The 16,159-nt window shown below is 33.8% G+C and overlaps 11 protein-coding genes across 11 annotated transcripts; 4 read left to right on the forward strand and 7 right to left on the reverse strand.

Annotated features, from left to right (window-relative positions):
- Position 1: 1 nt before the first annotated feature.
- Positions 2-1,330, forward strand: EIN_229240 (hypothetical protein; the record flags this gene model as incomplete). Its single annotated transcript, XM_004255124.1, has 1 exon — positions 2-1,330. The coding sequence occupies one exon, from the start codon at positions 2-4 to the stop codon at positions 1,328-1,330; it is 1,329 nt and encodes a 442-aa protein (XP_004255172.1).
- A 49-nt stretch (positions 1,331-1,379) lies between these two features.
- Positions 1,380-2,183, reverse strand: EIN_229250 (hypothetical protein; the record flags this gene model as incomplete). The annotated part of the gene is made up of 1 exon (XM_004255125.1): positions 1,380-2,183. One exon carries the CDS (start codon positions 2,181-2,183, stop codon positions 1,380-1,382), a length of 804 nt encoding a protein of 267 aa, XP_004255173.1.
- Positions 2,184-2,300: 117 nt separating this feature from the next.
- EIN_229260 (hypothetical protein) lies at positions 2,301-2,957 on the reverse strand (the record flags this gene model as incomplete). Its single annotated transcript, XM_004255126.1, has 1 exon — positions 2,301-2,957. One exon carries the CDS (start codon positions 2,955-2,957, stop codon positions 2,301-2,303), a length of 657 nt encoding a protein of 218 aa, XP_004255174.1.
- An 885-nt stretch (positions 2,958-3,842) lies between these two features.
- EIN_229270 (hypothetical protein) lies at positions 3,843-4,832 on the forward strand (the record flags this gene model as incomplete). The annotated part of the gene is made up of 1 exon (XM_004255127.1): positions 3,843-4,832. The coding sequence occupies one exon, from the start codon at positions 3,843-3,845 to the stop codon at positions 4,830-4,832; it is 990 nt and encodes a 329-aa protein (XP_004255175.1).
- A 70-nt stretch (positions 4,833-4,902) lies between these two features.
- On the reverse strand, positions 4,903-5,276 carry EIN_229280 (snare protein, putative; the record flags this gene model as incomplete). The annotated part of the gene is made up of 2 exons (XM_004255128.1): positions 4,903-5,236; positions 5,263-5,276. 2 exons carry the CDS (start codon positions 5,274-5,276, stop codon positions 4,903-4,905), a joined length of 348 nt encoding a protein of 115 aa, XP_004255176.1.
- A 354-nt stretch (positions 5,277-5,630) lies between these two features.
- Positions 5,631-6,713, reverse strand: EIN_229290 (hypothetical protein; the record flags this gene model as incomplete). Its single annotated transcript, XM_004255129.1, has 1 exon — positions 5,631-6,713. The coding sequence occupies one exon, from the start codon at positions 6,711-6,713 to the stop codon at positions 5,631-5,633; it is 1,083 nt and encodes a 360-aa protein (XP_004255177.1).
- A 1,666-nt stretch (positions 6,714-8,379) lies between these two features.
- EIN_229300 (HSP70-interacting protein, putative) lies at positions 8,380-9,048 on the forward strand (the record flags this gene model as incomplete). Its single annotated transcript, XM_004255130.1, has 1 exon — positions 8,380-9,048. The coding sequence occupies one exon, from the start codon at positions 8,380-8,382 to the stop codon at positions 9,046-9,048; it is 669 nt and encodes a 222-aa protein (XP_004255178.1).
- A 996-nt stretch (positions 9,049-10,044) lies between these two features.
- On the forward strand, positions 10,045-10,443 carry EIN_229310 (hypothetical protein; the record flags this gene model as incomplete). The annotated part of the gene is made up of 1 exon (XM_004255131.1): positions 10,045-10,443. The coding sequence occupies one exon, from the start codon at positions 10,045-10,047 to the stop codon at positions 10,441-10,443; it is 399 nt and encodes a 132-aa protein (XP_004255179.1).
- Positions 10,444-10,519: 76 nt separating this feature from the next.
- EIN_229320 (RNA-binding protein, putative) lies at positions 10,520-11,359 on the reverse strand (the record flags this gene model as incomplete). Its single annotated transcript, XM_004255132.1, has 1 exon — positions 10,520-11,359. One exon carries the CDS (start codon positions 11,357-11,359, stop codon positions 10,520-10,522), a length of 840 nt encoding a protein of 279 aa, XP_004255180.1.
- Positions 11,360-12,101: 742 nt separating this feature from the next.
- On the reverse strand, positions 12,102-12,962 carry EIN_229330 (hypothetical protein; the record flags this gene model as incomplete). Its single annotated transcript, XM_004255133.1, has 1 exon — positions 12,102-12,962. The coding sequence occupies one exon, from the start codon at positions 12,960-12,962 to the stop codon at positions 12,102-12,104; it is 861 nt and encodes a 286-aa protein (XP_004255181.1).
- A 59-nt stretch (positions 12,963-13,021) lies between these two features.
- Positions 13,022-14,695, reverse strand: EIN_229340 (hypothetical protein; the record flags this gene model as incomplete). The annotated part of the gene is made up of 1 exon (XM_004255134.1): positions 13,022-14,695. The coding sequence occupies one exon, from the start codon at positions 14,693-14,695 to the stop codon at positions 13,022-13,024; it is 1,674 nt and encodes a 557-aa protein (XP_004255182.1).
- Between the last annotated feature and the right edge of the window lie 1,464 nt (positions 14,696-16,159).

The following is a 16,159-nucleotide window of genomic DNA, read 5'->3' on the forward strand; positions in this document are numbered from 1 at the left end:
CATGCTACAGATGGAGTATGATATTAAATACCCCAGCTTAACCAGTGTGTACGACACAAGGTATAAAGCCCGTATTCCAACACGTGAAGACGTTATTGACCGTTCGCACAATCCACTTTTCACTTCGTATGAAGAAGTTTATGAAGCGGAATTTCCACATAAAAAGTTTGAACCGAGAGCTATTCCAGGCAAAGGGAGAGGGTTGATAGCGTTGGAAGACATTAAAAAAGGTGAAATGGTGTTCAAAGAGAAGGCCACACTTTTGTTTGTAGGTGAGGAAGATGATGAAGAATCCAATAAAGACTCGACATTTTATATGGCTCGCGATGTTTACATTCAAAAGGCATTTTGCACTCTCGATTTTGCTTTACAATTAGCGCAGAACCCCAACCGCAATGCTGAATTTGAGGAACATGTTAAATTCATTACAGAGACACTCAGGAATGATCCCGAAGTTAAATATGAAGTAAAGAAAGAAGATGTGCTCAAGGTAGTCAATGGTATTCACACAAATTCATTTTCACTTGACTTTGTTGATGGGTATGCAGTCTTTATTGCGTGTTCATTGGCTAACCATTCGTGTTGTGAAAACGTTGGATGGCATACTGTAGGCGATGTCATGTACTGGACTGCATTAACTGATATCAAAAAGGACACTGAGATCACCCTCTCATACACATTCCCTTCTATTCGTCCAAAGCGAATCAAATATTTCCAAGACAACTACGGGTTCACTTGTGATTGCCCCATGTGTAGAGCTCCACACGACCCTTGGAGAGCATTTAAATGTAGTTGTGGTGGTATCATCTTCCCAGAACCAGAAGGATTTATTTGTCACACATGCCACGTATGCGCAACAGAAGAGGAGATTGAGGAATTCAAAAAAGAAGAAAATTTCATGCTCGAGATGGACAAGAACAAGCGTCATAGGAGGTACTATAACCCACTCAGAAAAATGCATGACACACACTTGTATATGTTTAGAGCAGTTAAGAAATATATTTCAATGAAGGCGTGTGCCAACCCTCTCCAACTCTTTAAAGAGTATTTAATCCCCGTTTCAAAGTATCAAGTCAGTTTTTCACATGGTAGAATATATCCCGCAATGTTAGAACAATACGGCGTGACTTGTATGAAGTACTCCAGAACCATGCCAGACTTACTTAACTATTTAAAAGAAGAAGCGCTCGCCTCGTTCAAAACCGCGTATGAATATCGATGTACTCTTGGGATGGGGGTAACCGGGTATGCAGCTGCCGTGTTTAAAGAACACATTGCAATACTTAACCCAGACAATTTAGCCAGCTTCACTGAGTATGATGAGTTCTAATAATTGACTGTTCCACTCGTTAAATAACAAATACGTTGCAACAATCAATTTAAATCGTTGAAAAAGCAAAGTACCAATCGACGGTGAACTCCTCAGGCTGTGACTGCCCCACAAACACGTCCGAGCCAACTCCTGTTGGGTCGTCGTAAAATTGTGAAAAGTCGTCATACACAAACCCCGCGCTTCCTGTGATCCCAACAAAATGCCAAACCTCAAGTTTCTTGAACTTCCCATTCACATCAACAGCGAAGTCTGGGACGTCTTTCAGTTTGAACGGGACAAAGTTTAAGTCAAACGGATTTTTCAGGGAAAACACAACAACGTCGGCTTTAGAAATTGCGTTAAACGCAAAGACGTTTTCTCCCGAGACAATAACTATGACGACATTGTTCATCGACAAAGGGTTTTCTAACCCTTTTATGTCCTTTCCCGAATACAACAGATATAAATTGTTGGAGTTACACAAGTCACTCAGTTGTTCTCCGTAATTTTGCAAAAATTCGCTGGTCCGTCTGTCGAAGGGGAGAGCCATTTCCTTTCGTTTGCTTTTTGGGACATATCTCTTGCATGAAAAATCGACTAAAATTGGTGCGCTTTGTGTTTGACTCACCTCTTTATTTGATCTTTTCTTTGCTTTAGGGACGTATGTTGGCGCATTCAATTTGAAAGGTGAAATGTGACGTTCCATTGAATTTGAAAGTACAACTTCCTTCTTCAAGACACGGTCAGATTGCTTCTCCTCTTTTGTTAGCGAGCGGTCCGGGATTGGTTTCTCGGGGGTTTTTGGTTTTGAAGGAAGTGTCTCTTGTCCTATAAACTCAGCAACCGCATCGCAGTCATCAAAAAACGACATTGCTGCTTACCAAAGACTTTCTGCTTTATACAAGTTCTTTTTTTTCTAAGTCAAATGACCTTCAAAAATGATAGAAATTTTATAAAATGATTTATAGTAAATTGAAGTAAAATTCGATTACTGGGGGAATGTCTTTTCAAAATAAGTTTTCATCGCAAAAAGTCTGCCCGCATCATCTTTTTTGGCCACCGAAACAACCCACCCAGGAATACTTCCACGTGGATCTAAAACTACAATCCTCCAAACATCTACATGGTCACCTTTGGGTAACATCTTCAACCCACTCTTTTTATATCCCCTCACAAAATTCTTGTTGGCTTCATTCCACTTGGTTGGATAGTTGATGGACTCTTGAAGGAAGTAATACGCCCCATCTTTCTCAAAATAGTTTTGAACGGAAACAAATTCACGAGAAGTGACGGGCCATGGAGCTTTGTAACAAACACGACTCACTTCACAACCATCTTCTGGGAAGACTTCGGACTTCTCAAAAGCAAGAAGATCGGTGTCATATACCTTCTGTTGCTCAAAAGTGCTTGTCTTTAAAAACTCAAAAACTTTAGCGGCATCAGCTTTGAAAGTGCATCTGCTCATTATAAAGTTCTTATAGTCGACTTGCGGAAGTTCAGTCAAAGTGATTTCTGGGTTGTTATAACTCATTGGAGTCCATTTTTCGTTGGCTTGGTTGTCGTACCACAATTTCAGCTCTTCGCTCTTCTTCAATATCTCCTCTTTGGTAACGCATTTATCACAGTACTCTATATCGACAGACATCGAATCCACTTATCGAGTTCAGTTTAAATTTTTATTGTAAACAAAGCTTAAACTTGTTAACATTTGAATATTTGGTAATTGACCCGTTTTGTGGACTATATTTAATATCTTTATTTGTCACTTTATAGTGACAAATAATAATTACAAAATCATGACTAATCGAGTTCTGGTCAAATATGCTGTTTAGTGGTTGAAATTTTGGATTTTTTACTATTATATATAATTAAAATAATTAAAAGTATAGTTAAAAGTATCAATTAGATTTACAATGATTTTTTTCATCATTATTTCAACACTTGAGTTGCTTGACAACACTTCGACATCATAAAGTTGAAAAGTTTTAGTTATTATTAATCATATAATATTAGATTTTATTATTATATATATAGAATCTACTATTATTATATATTAATTTATGATCTTTGTTTTTTTATCTAAAAGACAACATTATAAATTTTGTTTAAAATGCCCAGACGCGAAATGTAAGAATCTATAAAAAAGACGTAGTTTTAAACAACAACAAGGAAATGTTTTGTTATGCAAAGAGGTGGGTACTATCTCTTTACACTACATTTAAGAAAATTTAAGAACAATTTATTTGGACATGGAAAATGTCGATTTTATTGAAGATATCAAAAAGTAGATAATTTATTTTAGTAATAAATATAATAGATATTAATAATATCATTATTAATATATTATTTTAAAATAAACATTATAGTACATTAATATAATACAAAATACAAAATAATTTTAAAACAATCATTTATTTGTTCCATTAGTTTTCTTAATAAGTAAATGAATTATAATAAATTTAAATTCGAAACAAAGATTTGTCATATGAAGTGAACTTGAAATGACAAATAACGAATGAATAACAGCCAAATGCCGCTTCAAAAGATGCAAACGTATCCCGCTGTTGACGAATATTTAAAAATAGCAGGTGGGTCCCCCAACGAAGATGTGTATGATGGAATTTTAAAACAGATTAGTGAGTTACACCAAAGGCTCGACTCACAGCGAACCAAAATTAATAAAATAAAAACGTTCACAACGCTTCTCGAAGCTGAAATAGCGCCACTCACACAACGGTTTTCATATTCACAACAACAAAGTGGTGGATCACCACAGACCAATTCATCTCAACAAAATGTCGTACATGAAAAAAAGAGCGAAGATTTTTCAAAAAAATCGAACGACCAACAGATGTTCGAGTATCGAGGAAAACAGCCCCAACAACAACTTTATCAAAAACAACAAAACTATCCAATCACAAACGTCCCAATATCAACATCACTAAAAACATCATTTGACACATCACAACAAAAGAAAGACGCCGTTCAATCGCAACCAATTTTACAACCATCCAAAACAGATGATTCAATTATGAGATCTGTTAAAAGCGAAGGAACTGGTACACAATTTTCAGAATCGAATTCATCCGAAAAAAGACCGGACACATTCACAGTGCCTTTCGTTAAACACCCCAAAAAATCAAAAGATGACGAAAAAGTACAGGTCCAACCACTTCAGAAGAAGCAAGACAAAATACCAAACCCTCTTGCACAAATAACTAATACACAAATTCCTCAACCTGCAAGTGCTCCTCAAAACACAAATATCCCACCACCGCAACAAGAACCTATCCAGAGACGGGATGTGGTCTCCCCAACAGAAAAACGGAAAGTCAAGAATGTGAATCGAACTGAAGTGGACAAAGAGACAAAACCCGAGTTTGCTCCAGTCTTAAATGTGAGTACCGCCTCACAAGGACCATTGCCAGCTACATTCAGTCTTCCTCTTTCGACTAAAAGAAAAGTGCAGAAGAAGAGGACTGCATCACAATCCAACGAGGACGACGAACCAAAGAATTGAGAGATTTGTGTATTTAGTTTGGCCATTCCAATGACAAATGATGTAGAAAATGTTTGAAAATAAAAGTAAATTACCACGTCAATGTCTTGGTTGTATCATCGTTTTTGCCCGACTTGCTTTTTGCGATGATAATAATTATTATAATGATGATCACTAATATAAGGGCGATCACACCACCGATAATCAACCACAGTTTCATGTTTTTCCACCACATCGTTCTCTTCAAATCAGTTGATGCCTTTCTGAAATCGTTTGCATGACCTTGCATCTCGTCGGTTTGACCCTCAAGCTCCTCCGCAGTGGCAATATTTTTCGTCATGTTCTGAATGTTTTGCTGCATCAAACCCTGTGTCTCGTCAAGGTCATCATTGATAGCAGTGAATTTGTCGTTTCTACATCTCAGACTACTCTTCTTATATGATTAACAAACTGTTGAGCTGCCATGTGTGATTTTGCAGTTCATCGGTTTGTTGAGTTAAAAAGATCTTTTCGACTTCTGAACAACAATTTGTGTCTAAATGTCATTTTTGGATGTTCAATAAGGACCTTTTTACTTACAAATACGGGACTTTCCGAATTATTAGAAGATTTGGTAAATGAATGGGTATCTTGTCAGGTTTGTTCAAGTAACTATTCATTATTAACAATTTAATTAGAAAACGGTTTTCTATGGGCGTAAACACAAATGGTTAAAAATATAATAGAAGTGTTATTTAAGTATGGTACACACCTTATTCCCAAAAAAACAAAGTATTTTGACGTTTTGATACAATAACGGAGGGGAAAGTCATTTACAAATCAGACGGATGGATTAATGGGTCTTGTGAAGAGTTCAGTGAGCATGAAAAGAAACACAATATTCTCGATTGATGCGCTAAAGATCTGTGTTATTCCAAAGAAGATGACAAGCACAGCAGATAAATTTGTCCATGAATTAGCCCATGAGTACATCCACGTCATCAGCCATACGAACACGGCCAATGTAGCGACGTTACATAAGTCTTCACTAATACCAAAGAGTAATAAAAGTGGTATCAGTCTGCACGCTGTAGCAAAGGCAGAGTATGCAAAAATTGGCAAAAATAGTAACGCACCAAAATGAAGAAAGAACAAGAACCCAATATGACCCACAAAATATGTGAATAATGTCCATACAATTGCTGAAATAAAGGGAACTTCATTGAAAAGTATTCCAAAGACTGAAATAGAGAAGATGATTAATATGTTGGGAACAACACTTTTCGTGGTGAACGCATACGACCGACGGAAAAGTGTACACAGCCCACATATAATATACACAAAGGGTTTGTCTAACCCAACAATAACAGTAGCCCTATTCCATATGTTAAAAATAAAGGACAAACACTGTTCGATGTAATTCCCTTTGATGTGATTCATTAGATAGTCCACCCAATAGAAATATTGCTCTCCACCTTTACCAAATAAATACCTTAGAATGGTCTGTGCAGGGGTACAGAGAAATGGTGTTGTCAAACCAACGTTGAATATCGAAAAGAGGACAATGCCCATCACTGCATATGACACTACATGTACAACAAACCACACCAAGACTGTATTTTGGGGTAAATTACCCAAAAATCGGGCAATGATTGAAAGTGATATGATTGTCACCCAATAATTTTCAATGAGTATATCGAGAAACCCTAATATAGAGCAAATACTCGGGTGAAACGGGCAGTGATGCCCACACATCTCATACTCAATAGAAGTTGATATACGCTCAAGTGGATTCGGTAAGAGTGGAAACGCTTGAGGAAAATACGACTGGGTGAAAATTAACTCTGAGAACAATATCACCGAAAACAAAGTCAATATATGTGTGAAGTTGAAACTGTAGTTCGGGGGTGTCCCGCCGTCCATTTCCAATTTTCAAAATTCAAGTTCGTTTCAAAAACACTTTGGAACTGAATATTTTGTTTATCACCAAGTTTATGAGATCAGGAAAAGTATGAGGTTTTTAGAAACCTCTTTATAGTTTTAATCTTTAGTTTAAAAAATGGTTAAGATTTTTATTTTGGGGGTTTTCGAGTTTTTATACAGAAATAGATGTTTTCAGTAAAAATATATCATTATTTTTAAATATGGGTTCGAAAAATAACTAAAAGTTACCATAAATTACTATTAAAGAATTATTATTAATTAAAATAAAATACTACCAATGTTTTGCTAAAAAAGGGGTTCGGTATGGTTAAACCAAGCCAATAAGTGTCTTAATACAACCCAAAAAACAGCTATTAGTAACCTCTGGTAATAAGTTAACTACTACAATTATCTTCCACTATATTTAACAATACAACATTATTTTAGTTTTAAAAACCGGGATAAACCGGGATAATTTGGGCAAAACGACTTGTCGGGGAAGTATTTCTTGAGTTTTGAGATCCACTCAATCGCAATCAAATGCCAAGTGGCTAAGGTTGGGAAAAAGAGCCAAATCTAAGGAGTTGATCAATAGTAAACCAATAGTTGCGAATGGTAAATTTTGAAATGTAAAAATGGACGTCTTGTTGAGTTTTGGGAAAGTGAAAAATCCAAATATACTAAAACACATTCATCAAAAATGCAAGAAAACCCTTATTTTGTGATAAATTGAGTATAAATGAAATAAAAAAACCACATACTACGGGACATATAGAAGAAACACAGTTTTGGGAGAAACATCAAAAATTCATCACACCACAAAAGGCACAAAAATAAAAACAACAGGCGACAAGTTATGAGAAACCAAATGGCCTTAGAAAGCTTTACAGTTCGGGCGAAACGTCTTAATTACATTTTCTAAAACGTTCTGAGAGCAATATAATAAAACAGAACTTAACTCTAAACAGAAATGTCCTCCACTCTTCAGACGAAGCGTACTTATGGAAGTCTCGACACTAAAAGACTCGAGAAAAAAGACAGGAAGTTCTTCGACTCCGCAGAGTGGGCGGTGAAAGATCATTCAATGCTGAATTCTCCACCAACTGCTTACTTTTATATACCGCCAGTTTTGACCAAGAAAGACTCCAACCTCTCTGTTTCTTATTCATCTCAGTGATTGTTCATTTTATGTTTGGGTTCAACAAGTGCAATAGCGTTGATTTTTATTTTTTTTTTGTGTTTCATAAAACTCCGGTTTTCAATTCCAAATATTGTGGATCAATTTTTTTATTTTTATTAATAAATTTACTATTTGTTTTAATTTTCAAAATATACTTTTTCGATTGCTGACTTTTGTTGTTGAATGAAAAGTCGGATATAATTAGTAAGTAAGAAACTAATGAAAACCAATTGGAAATTATTTATTTATAAAAAATAAAATGATTTTTTTGTGTTGTTGTTTTAATTTTAAACCAGTTTTTCATACCCCATTACTATAATTATAATTAACTAATAAAGTTATTACATTTAATTTTAAAAATTATTTACCTTTATATGGTTTATTTGTTATATCATTATAGTATACAATTTTACTAATTCTAATAATACATTAAACTAAATCTTTTAAATTATCAAATGCTATTAAACTAAAAAACCCATTTTATTAATGACTGACAAGGCAACCACATACAAGAACGAAGGCAACTCACTTCTTCAACAACAAAAATACTCAGAAGCTATAGACAAATATACTCTAGCAATTGCAGAGAATCCACGAGAGTCAGTGTTTTATGCAAACAGATCACTCGCGTACATTAAATTAAACAACTACGACAGAGCAAAGGAGGATATTGAACTTTCTATTCAGTGCAACCCAAAATATGTGAAAGCGTTTTTGAGAAGAGCCGTCATACTTTCACACAACAAGAGCTTTGTGGAAGCAAGAAACGACTACCTAACAGTACTCAAATTAGAGCCCGGAAACAAAGAAGCCGAAAAGGGTGCATCTGCAATGCAAACTGAAATCGAGACCCTTGATAAAGACAAGACGTGTATCACATCAAAAGTTCCGTTGACTGTTCCAAATACGTTTGCTGCATATGAAAGGTGTTGGAACGATTTGGACGATGCTTCGAAAAACGAGTTACTCAAAATGACTGGATACACGTTTTTCACAAAATTAATAGGGGAGAATATCACAACTCAAATGATAAAAGATATCGCAAGAGTATCGGACGACAAACACTGGGCTACTGTTATTTCTCAACTCCCAAGAATTGGTCTTTTAAGACTTTTTGTTGACCAAAAGACAAAGGACTGGATTGATGGTAAGTAATAATTTGATTGGAAATTGTTTCTTATGATAAAACTAATATTTATAACTTTTAAAATTATAATTTGAAGTTTTAATAATACTATCATTTATTTATTATTTTTTAAAATTCATTTACGATAATACTGAAAAATTACTAATAATAATTATACTGTTATAAATAAAAAAACTGATAGTATAAATTATAGATTTTTTTTAGTTTAATAAACCACAAAAATATCATAATTGGTGAGTAACATATAGTATAAAATATTAATTAATGAAATAATAACGATCAAGATTTTAAATAATTTACACAATTATTGAATTTTTAAATAATAACTTATCAAATTAAATATTTTAAATTTATAAATCTAAAAGAAAAAAAAGAACTGTTCAATTGATTTCGTTAAACCTCAACAAAAAGAAATAAAAAAGATGAAAGAACTCAGAAAAATAAGATGTTGGTGAAAGTCAAATTGTTGAACGGTCGTACCATTGAAATCAACCTTGAGCCAAACCAAAAAGTCTCCGACCTCAAACAAAAACTCGAAGAGACTGAAGGTATAACACCAGAACAACAAAGACTTATCTTCGGTGGAAGACAACTTTCCGATGACAAAACCCTTGAAGAACAAAACGTCAAATCAGGAACAACTATCAATCTTGTGCTTGCTCTTAGAGGTGGATTCTAATTGAATTTTACACTATACCCTATTTTGTAATAACATTTTGAATACCAAATATTAATCAACATACTTGTCGATATTGATGTATTAGTTATTTATTATTTGTTCATTATATTAATATAATACAGTGTTATATATTTATCAAAAAACTCTGTGGTGGAATTAATATCAATAGAAAATACTCTAATTTTACTTAAAGAATAACAAAACCATTTAATTAATACCAAATTTAAATCAATCAAGTTAAATGAGTGCAGAGTAAAACTACTTTGGTTTCAAAAGTCAATCAAAATTTAACTACGAAGTATAATAAAACTAGAAAAAGTGTTTGATGGAAGACGCAAAAGAGAATATCACGCCCCCAGTGGAGAGAGAGCCAACTCCCCCAGTCGAGGATATGAGTGAAGAAACTCAAAACGACCAAGAAACAGAAGACCTTTTGAGGTTGATGAAAAAATCACTGTCTGACTTAACAAAAGTCGAGAAAATTGAAGAATCATTTGGCATATTCGACGACGCGCCAACAGACGAAACGCCACATTCAAATAACTCGACCGACAGTTCGAAGTCTCCAGCTATCAAAGTCGAGTTTGTTGACTATTTCGATGACGAACTCGACTTTGAAAACATGAAGAAGTCGCCACTCTTTGCCCCCAAAATCAATCGAAAGAGAGAAGCAACAAGTACGACGGTTGATGAATACAAACCACTCCGCGGGATCTCCGACTAACTCTGTAACTCATTCTTTATCTATTTATGTGACACGTTTAATAAAGAGTAATAGAATGAATTGAAATTTGATTACACTACAGACAACACTCTTCCTCTTCATTTGTTATTTGATCGGAAAGAATCTGCTCAGGTGTTTTCGTGAAAAACGAATTCTCCTGCGGAGTCTCACATTCGACCCCTTCTTCCACACTCATCGCGATCTTCCGCTTCGACTTGGAGCTGGTCGCGGCGCGGCCGCGCCCAGCCGAGATGAAGATTTCGCTGTCACTTTCAATCGTTTTTCCCCACATCGGGCATTTTCCAGGATCGCTCTGCGCGCGTTGTCTTTCCGAACTCGAGAACTTCTCGATCAAGTCTTCGGTGACATAAGAGATCTCTTTTCCTCCGGGACGACTGAACTCGATTTTCAGGACTTTACCATTGAACTCGGTCTTGTCCAGAGTTGTTAAAGCTTTTTGGGCTGCGCGAGTGTCGAAGAACTCGATAAATCTGTGGTGACGCTTATTTGGTGTTTCTCGAATTTCTTTAATCTCGCCATATTGTGAAAATAGGGAATACACATCATCGGTTGTGAGCAAAGAGTCTAAGTTGAAGACTACAACAGTTCCTTGATTGGTCTGTTTCGTTGGCCGAGCAACGGTAAAGTGAACATCGAGGAGAGATCCGTTTATTATTGTCTTCTGAAGTGTTTTAAAGGCAACTCGAGACGAGCGGATGTCGTAATATGTTGCGACGATGTATCCTTTTGACGCGTTTGATGTGATCAAATTCTCCAACTCTCCAAACGAAGAAAAGAGTGTAGTGTACGAATCCGGATCGACTATCGATGTGACGCCCGCAACAAAAATCGTGTGCGACGGGTGCTCCGAAGAGCGGTGTGGATAGTCGGGAGACAAAAAGCGGGGAGATTGCATTGAATTTTTCAATTTGTGAAAGTCTTTTCTTTCCACAAACCGATGCCAAATGTTGGATGGTTTTTAATTGACAATTATAAAGCCATTATTTGTCGGATTTTTTACTATTCCAATGATTTTAATGTATTATTATTATAGCTTTTTAATAAAGAGATGAAAGTGATGACGATGAATTGACCAAAACTGCGTGTTAATGAAAAGAATTGGAATATATTCGATAAACTACGAAGATTTGGGAACAAGCACATTATTTTTGTACATTTTATTTACTGCCAAAATAAAGTGAGTAAATAATGACTTTTGGCTATTTTGATTGGAGTTTTTTATCACTCCAATTTCTGGTTAAATATGGTTTATTTTACTAGTTGGAATTCTTAGTTCTGTCATTGGGAGAATTATCCGTTTGTGTAAATTTGTTGTTCAAACAAGTTATTATAACTTTAATTATAATTAATTATAATTAGTGTTATTATTATAATTTAAACTCAAAAGTTAAATGAACTATTTTTGTTATTAAAAACATATTTTTATATTTTAATTAAAGTTTCTTACTACAATAATAATAAGATAAGTAGTAATATAATAATTACAATTTACTAGTACATTTTTTATTACATACCAATTTAATATGAATAAAAAACTATAATATTGAAATTCTGGTTTTTATTATTATATAGTAATATAGTAGTTTACTATAATTAACAAAAAAGGTACAATTTAGAAATTAAATATAAACTATTATTTAATTAAAAATTTTTTTGAATATTTGTGAGACATAAAAATTCATTTGCGTAAGAGGAGACATCTTAATCCAGTGATCTTGTGAAAGCTCATTTGCATATTGTGGGCAAGTCAGACACACTTCCTGAGCCAACGAAACTATTACAGATTGCACCTCAATTCTTTTTTCGTTTATAGTGTGGAGGTATTTAATGAATTTGATAATAGCAATTGATGGCTTTGTTTTCATCAACGCTGAGCAACTTTTCAACACTTCTGAGATGATATTTTCTGGTGCTGTTGCAAAACCTTCGACCACATCCAAGACACCTGCCGAAACCAAATACTCTCTTTTATTTTGATCAACTTGTTGCTTCTTAAAACTTTCCGGGTCGATATCTTCCAAAAACCCTTCTTCAATTACATAACAAATTACAGTGATGATTTCTCTCCAACAATTAACTCGAAGGTAATTCTTCCTGACACCATCAAACAACAGCGCACAACAAAGTAAACTAAAAGGGGTAATTGGTTTTGTAATAAAAGTACTCAGTGTTTGGATAACTCGGTCAATCATCGAAGATCGAACTAATAACCGGATGGTGTTGATAAATAGTGGCGCATTTTCAGTCACTTCACCAAGTACTTTCATTAAAAGTGGACTGATGAGGTCTTCGATCACTCTATGAATTCGTTTTGCGTTTTCGATTGTGGGGTGCTTTGTTAAATACACTGGAAATGTGTCACCACTCAACTTTTCATTAATAGTAAGTGAAGTGGATGGAGTGCATATTTCTCTGGCATTAATACCATAATAAACATCTTCGATGACTTCGCGTGGACAAGTTGGCCATCCTTTTACTATTAATTCCATAAATTCCATTAGAGTCTCTTGTTTCTATTTCGTAAGTTATCAATTGAATGCAAAGAGTTATTAATATATTAAACATATAGTTCTAAAAGATAACAAACAGACTCCGTAAAGATACAGTAATTGGTGACACAAGCCGTTCTCATCAAGAACACTAAGCCATCGATAGTTTCTAGAGACTCCTCTTGTTTGTTCTTCTCTAAGTACAACTCAGAAAATACTCGAATGAATGCTTGTTTCTCAGAAACAGCTTCTGGCAATTGAATTTGTTCAGTAAACAACCAAAATGCTTCCATTAAACTCTTTCCTTCCATTTCTACTAATCCAATCACTTCCTTCAGTTCTGATGGGTTGTCCTTCATCCGTTTGAGTAAATAACTCGTCAAAACTGTTTTGTTGATTCCATTGATGTTTCTGAGCAAATCGACAACACTTGGACACACCCCATACCCCTCTTCTTCATATTGTTTCATTGCCTTTTCAATTGAGCCATTCGACTTCTCGGCGATCTTCTCGACTTTTTGCTTCAATTTGAGTTTTTCTGGTATTTTTAATTCTTCAGAGTCATTCACGCCTTCAATGGAATTAAATGAAAGCAATTGAAGCATCATCGCCAACAGTTGTTTCGCCGAATTCAACTTTGGGATCTCCACAATGAGTTCAAATGAAGAGATCAATAACGTCAACACAGACAGTCGGGATGGCATCAAGTCGAAGTTGTAGAAACACCAACACGCGATATTTGGTATTGCACAGAAATCAACAAGACACTGCATAAGCATCCCAAACACTTCCGTAGTGTTGCTCGTGTTTTTCACGTGTTCCTCATATTTCCCTGCTGTTGAGATGACACATTGCACCAAAAAACAAATGTAAGCCTCAAGCCCTCTTCCTAAGTAATCATACAACTCTCCAACCAAGCAATTTAAAGTGACCAAAACATCAGTTGCTATTGGTAATGTCAGTAATGATGGAATTTGAAGAAACTTGAGTATCGATCCGAAGATTTGATGGTTGATAATTTCAAGCACTATAGGGCATTGCCTCACATTTTTATATTGCACCGCACTCCGAATAATACCAAGAGCGGCTCGACGCAATGTGGTGCACGCTTTCTTCGAAAAAATTTCACAGAGGGAGCGCAACATAATGACAACTACCTTCTCCGAGTTGCTGTCAACTTGTTTCAAAACACACAACCACGACGCTGTAAAGCTATCACAAGCAGCTTCTCCTAATATCACTTGTTTTGTTTCTTCGGAATATGTAATGATTTGAACCATCCCATTCATCGACCGAAGTAGTAAAGGGCCATTTCCTTGTATTTGAAGCATCGAAACACACTCTCGTTCAAGCAGAACTCTTTCAAATAACACACGGTTGTCGGTTACAAGGCCCAGTTTGTTTAATGTTGAGAGTAGTGTGCTAATGAAGTCTAAGTATTTGTAACGAGGTAATACACTTAAAATAACTCGAAGACTTTGCATGATGTGAATGACAATGCCACTGTCTTTTTCGGATGTAAGGACCATCACATATGTTGACAAACATTCAATGGCGATGGATTCGTTGTGTAGAATGTCGCTTGGGGATGTGATCTTCAATTTTTCTGTAATGTTTGTGAGAAGCTTGAGTGTCATCTCACTGTTAATTGCTATTGACAAGTCTCTCAAATGTTCAAATTCGCTTTTCGAGTATCTCACTATCGGCACAGAGTCTAAACTCTCAAAAGCTTGCAGATTCATTTTCAAAAGAATAATTCAGTTCTTTTTCAATTTGTGTTTTTGGGTTTAGAAATGTTTTTCAAATGGTTATATTGTATTATAATATGTATTATCTATATTATTCAACCAAACTAAAAAGTTGTATTATATTATTATTAAATTTATTAGAATAAGTTTACTAGGAAAACAAAAAAATAAAGAATATAACAATATTTCAATTTAAATGGAGTTTGTGGTAATATTTTTTTATAAATTGAGATGATGTATATTTAAGAATTGATAAATCATTTGTTTTACTGTTCAAAAAATTTATATTTATTGAATAGAAGAAATCGATATTATCGGGTGCATATATCAATTTCTGTATTGATACATATCCATTTAGTTTTTTAAAATTTGAAAATGTTTAATTATTGATTATGTTATTGTGCAAATTTGTTTGGTTGATCAAAACCAAGTTTTATATTTCAACTTTTAAAAGCAAAAATGATAAGATTTGCTCAATGAAAAAGGTTAGTTTTGTTGTTTCTTAAACCACATTAAATTAATACACAATCTTTCACTGTAATTTACAATAAAAATATATATTAAATGTCGTTGTAATTTTCAATTCACTTAACCAAACAATAACCAGAATTATGAATACAGTAAAAAGCATCTATTTGTGGGTTTTATATTTGTGGGTTAGTTCTATTTGTGGGTCAATGGACCAATCAAATGCAAAACCCACAAATAATTATTTTGCTCTGGAACTTTGAATTTAGGTACACTTAAATAAAAATTATAGTATTTTTATAATTAAAATATTCTAATATCATTAATATCTTTCATTTTTTATGTATAAAATAGTGAAAAGTATTTACTTCACAATTCCATGACAAACCCACAAATAAATATTTTTTCTCTGTTTGAAAACCCACAAATAGATGCTTTTTACTGTATTTACAAATGTTTACAATACTTCTAAAGATTGAATTAAAATGAAACAGTTCTATTTTTAAAAATAACAAGTCTATAAAAAGGCTTTTTATTTATAAGTCTTTGACAAATTTTATAATGAATTATAAGTATAGTATATAATTTTAGTTTTATATATAGAAGAATGTTATTATAGAATTTCCCAGTCAACAAGAAAAATTACACACTATTGGGTATTATGGTTTATTAAAGTTATAAAAATTAAATGATATAGATTTTTGATCAATTGTAAAAAATGTTCATGTTATTTTTTGGGTTTAATGTAATAAATTATTATTAATTTATTTTATAAATTATAATAAAAATCGTCTAATTTCAACAATTCATAAATTAAAAATATAATGTCAAACAATTATCAAAAAAATAGAATTATAGTATATAAGACAATAATAAGATTTAAACTAATGTTCTTTAATTTTTTAAGTCTTGATTTGAATTTCGATTTAAAAAAGAAGAATTGTTATAATTAGAATAAAAACTAATAGTAATTTAATTACTATAATATTA

Source organism: Entamoeba invadens, assembly GCF_000330505.1.
Source record: "Entamoeba invadens IP1 unplaced genomic scaffold scaff_1105074725849, whole genome shotgun sequence".
Classification (NCBI taxonomy): Eukaryota; Evosea; order Mastigamoebida; family Endamoebidae; genus Entamoeba; species Entamoeba invadens.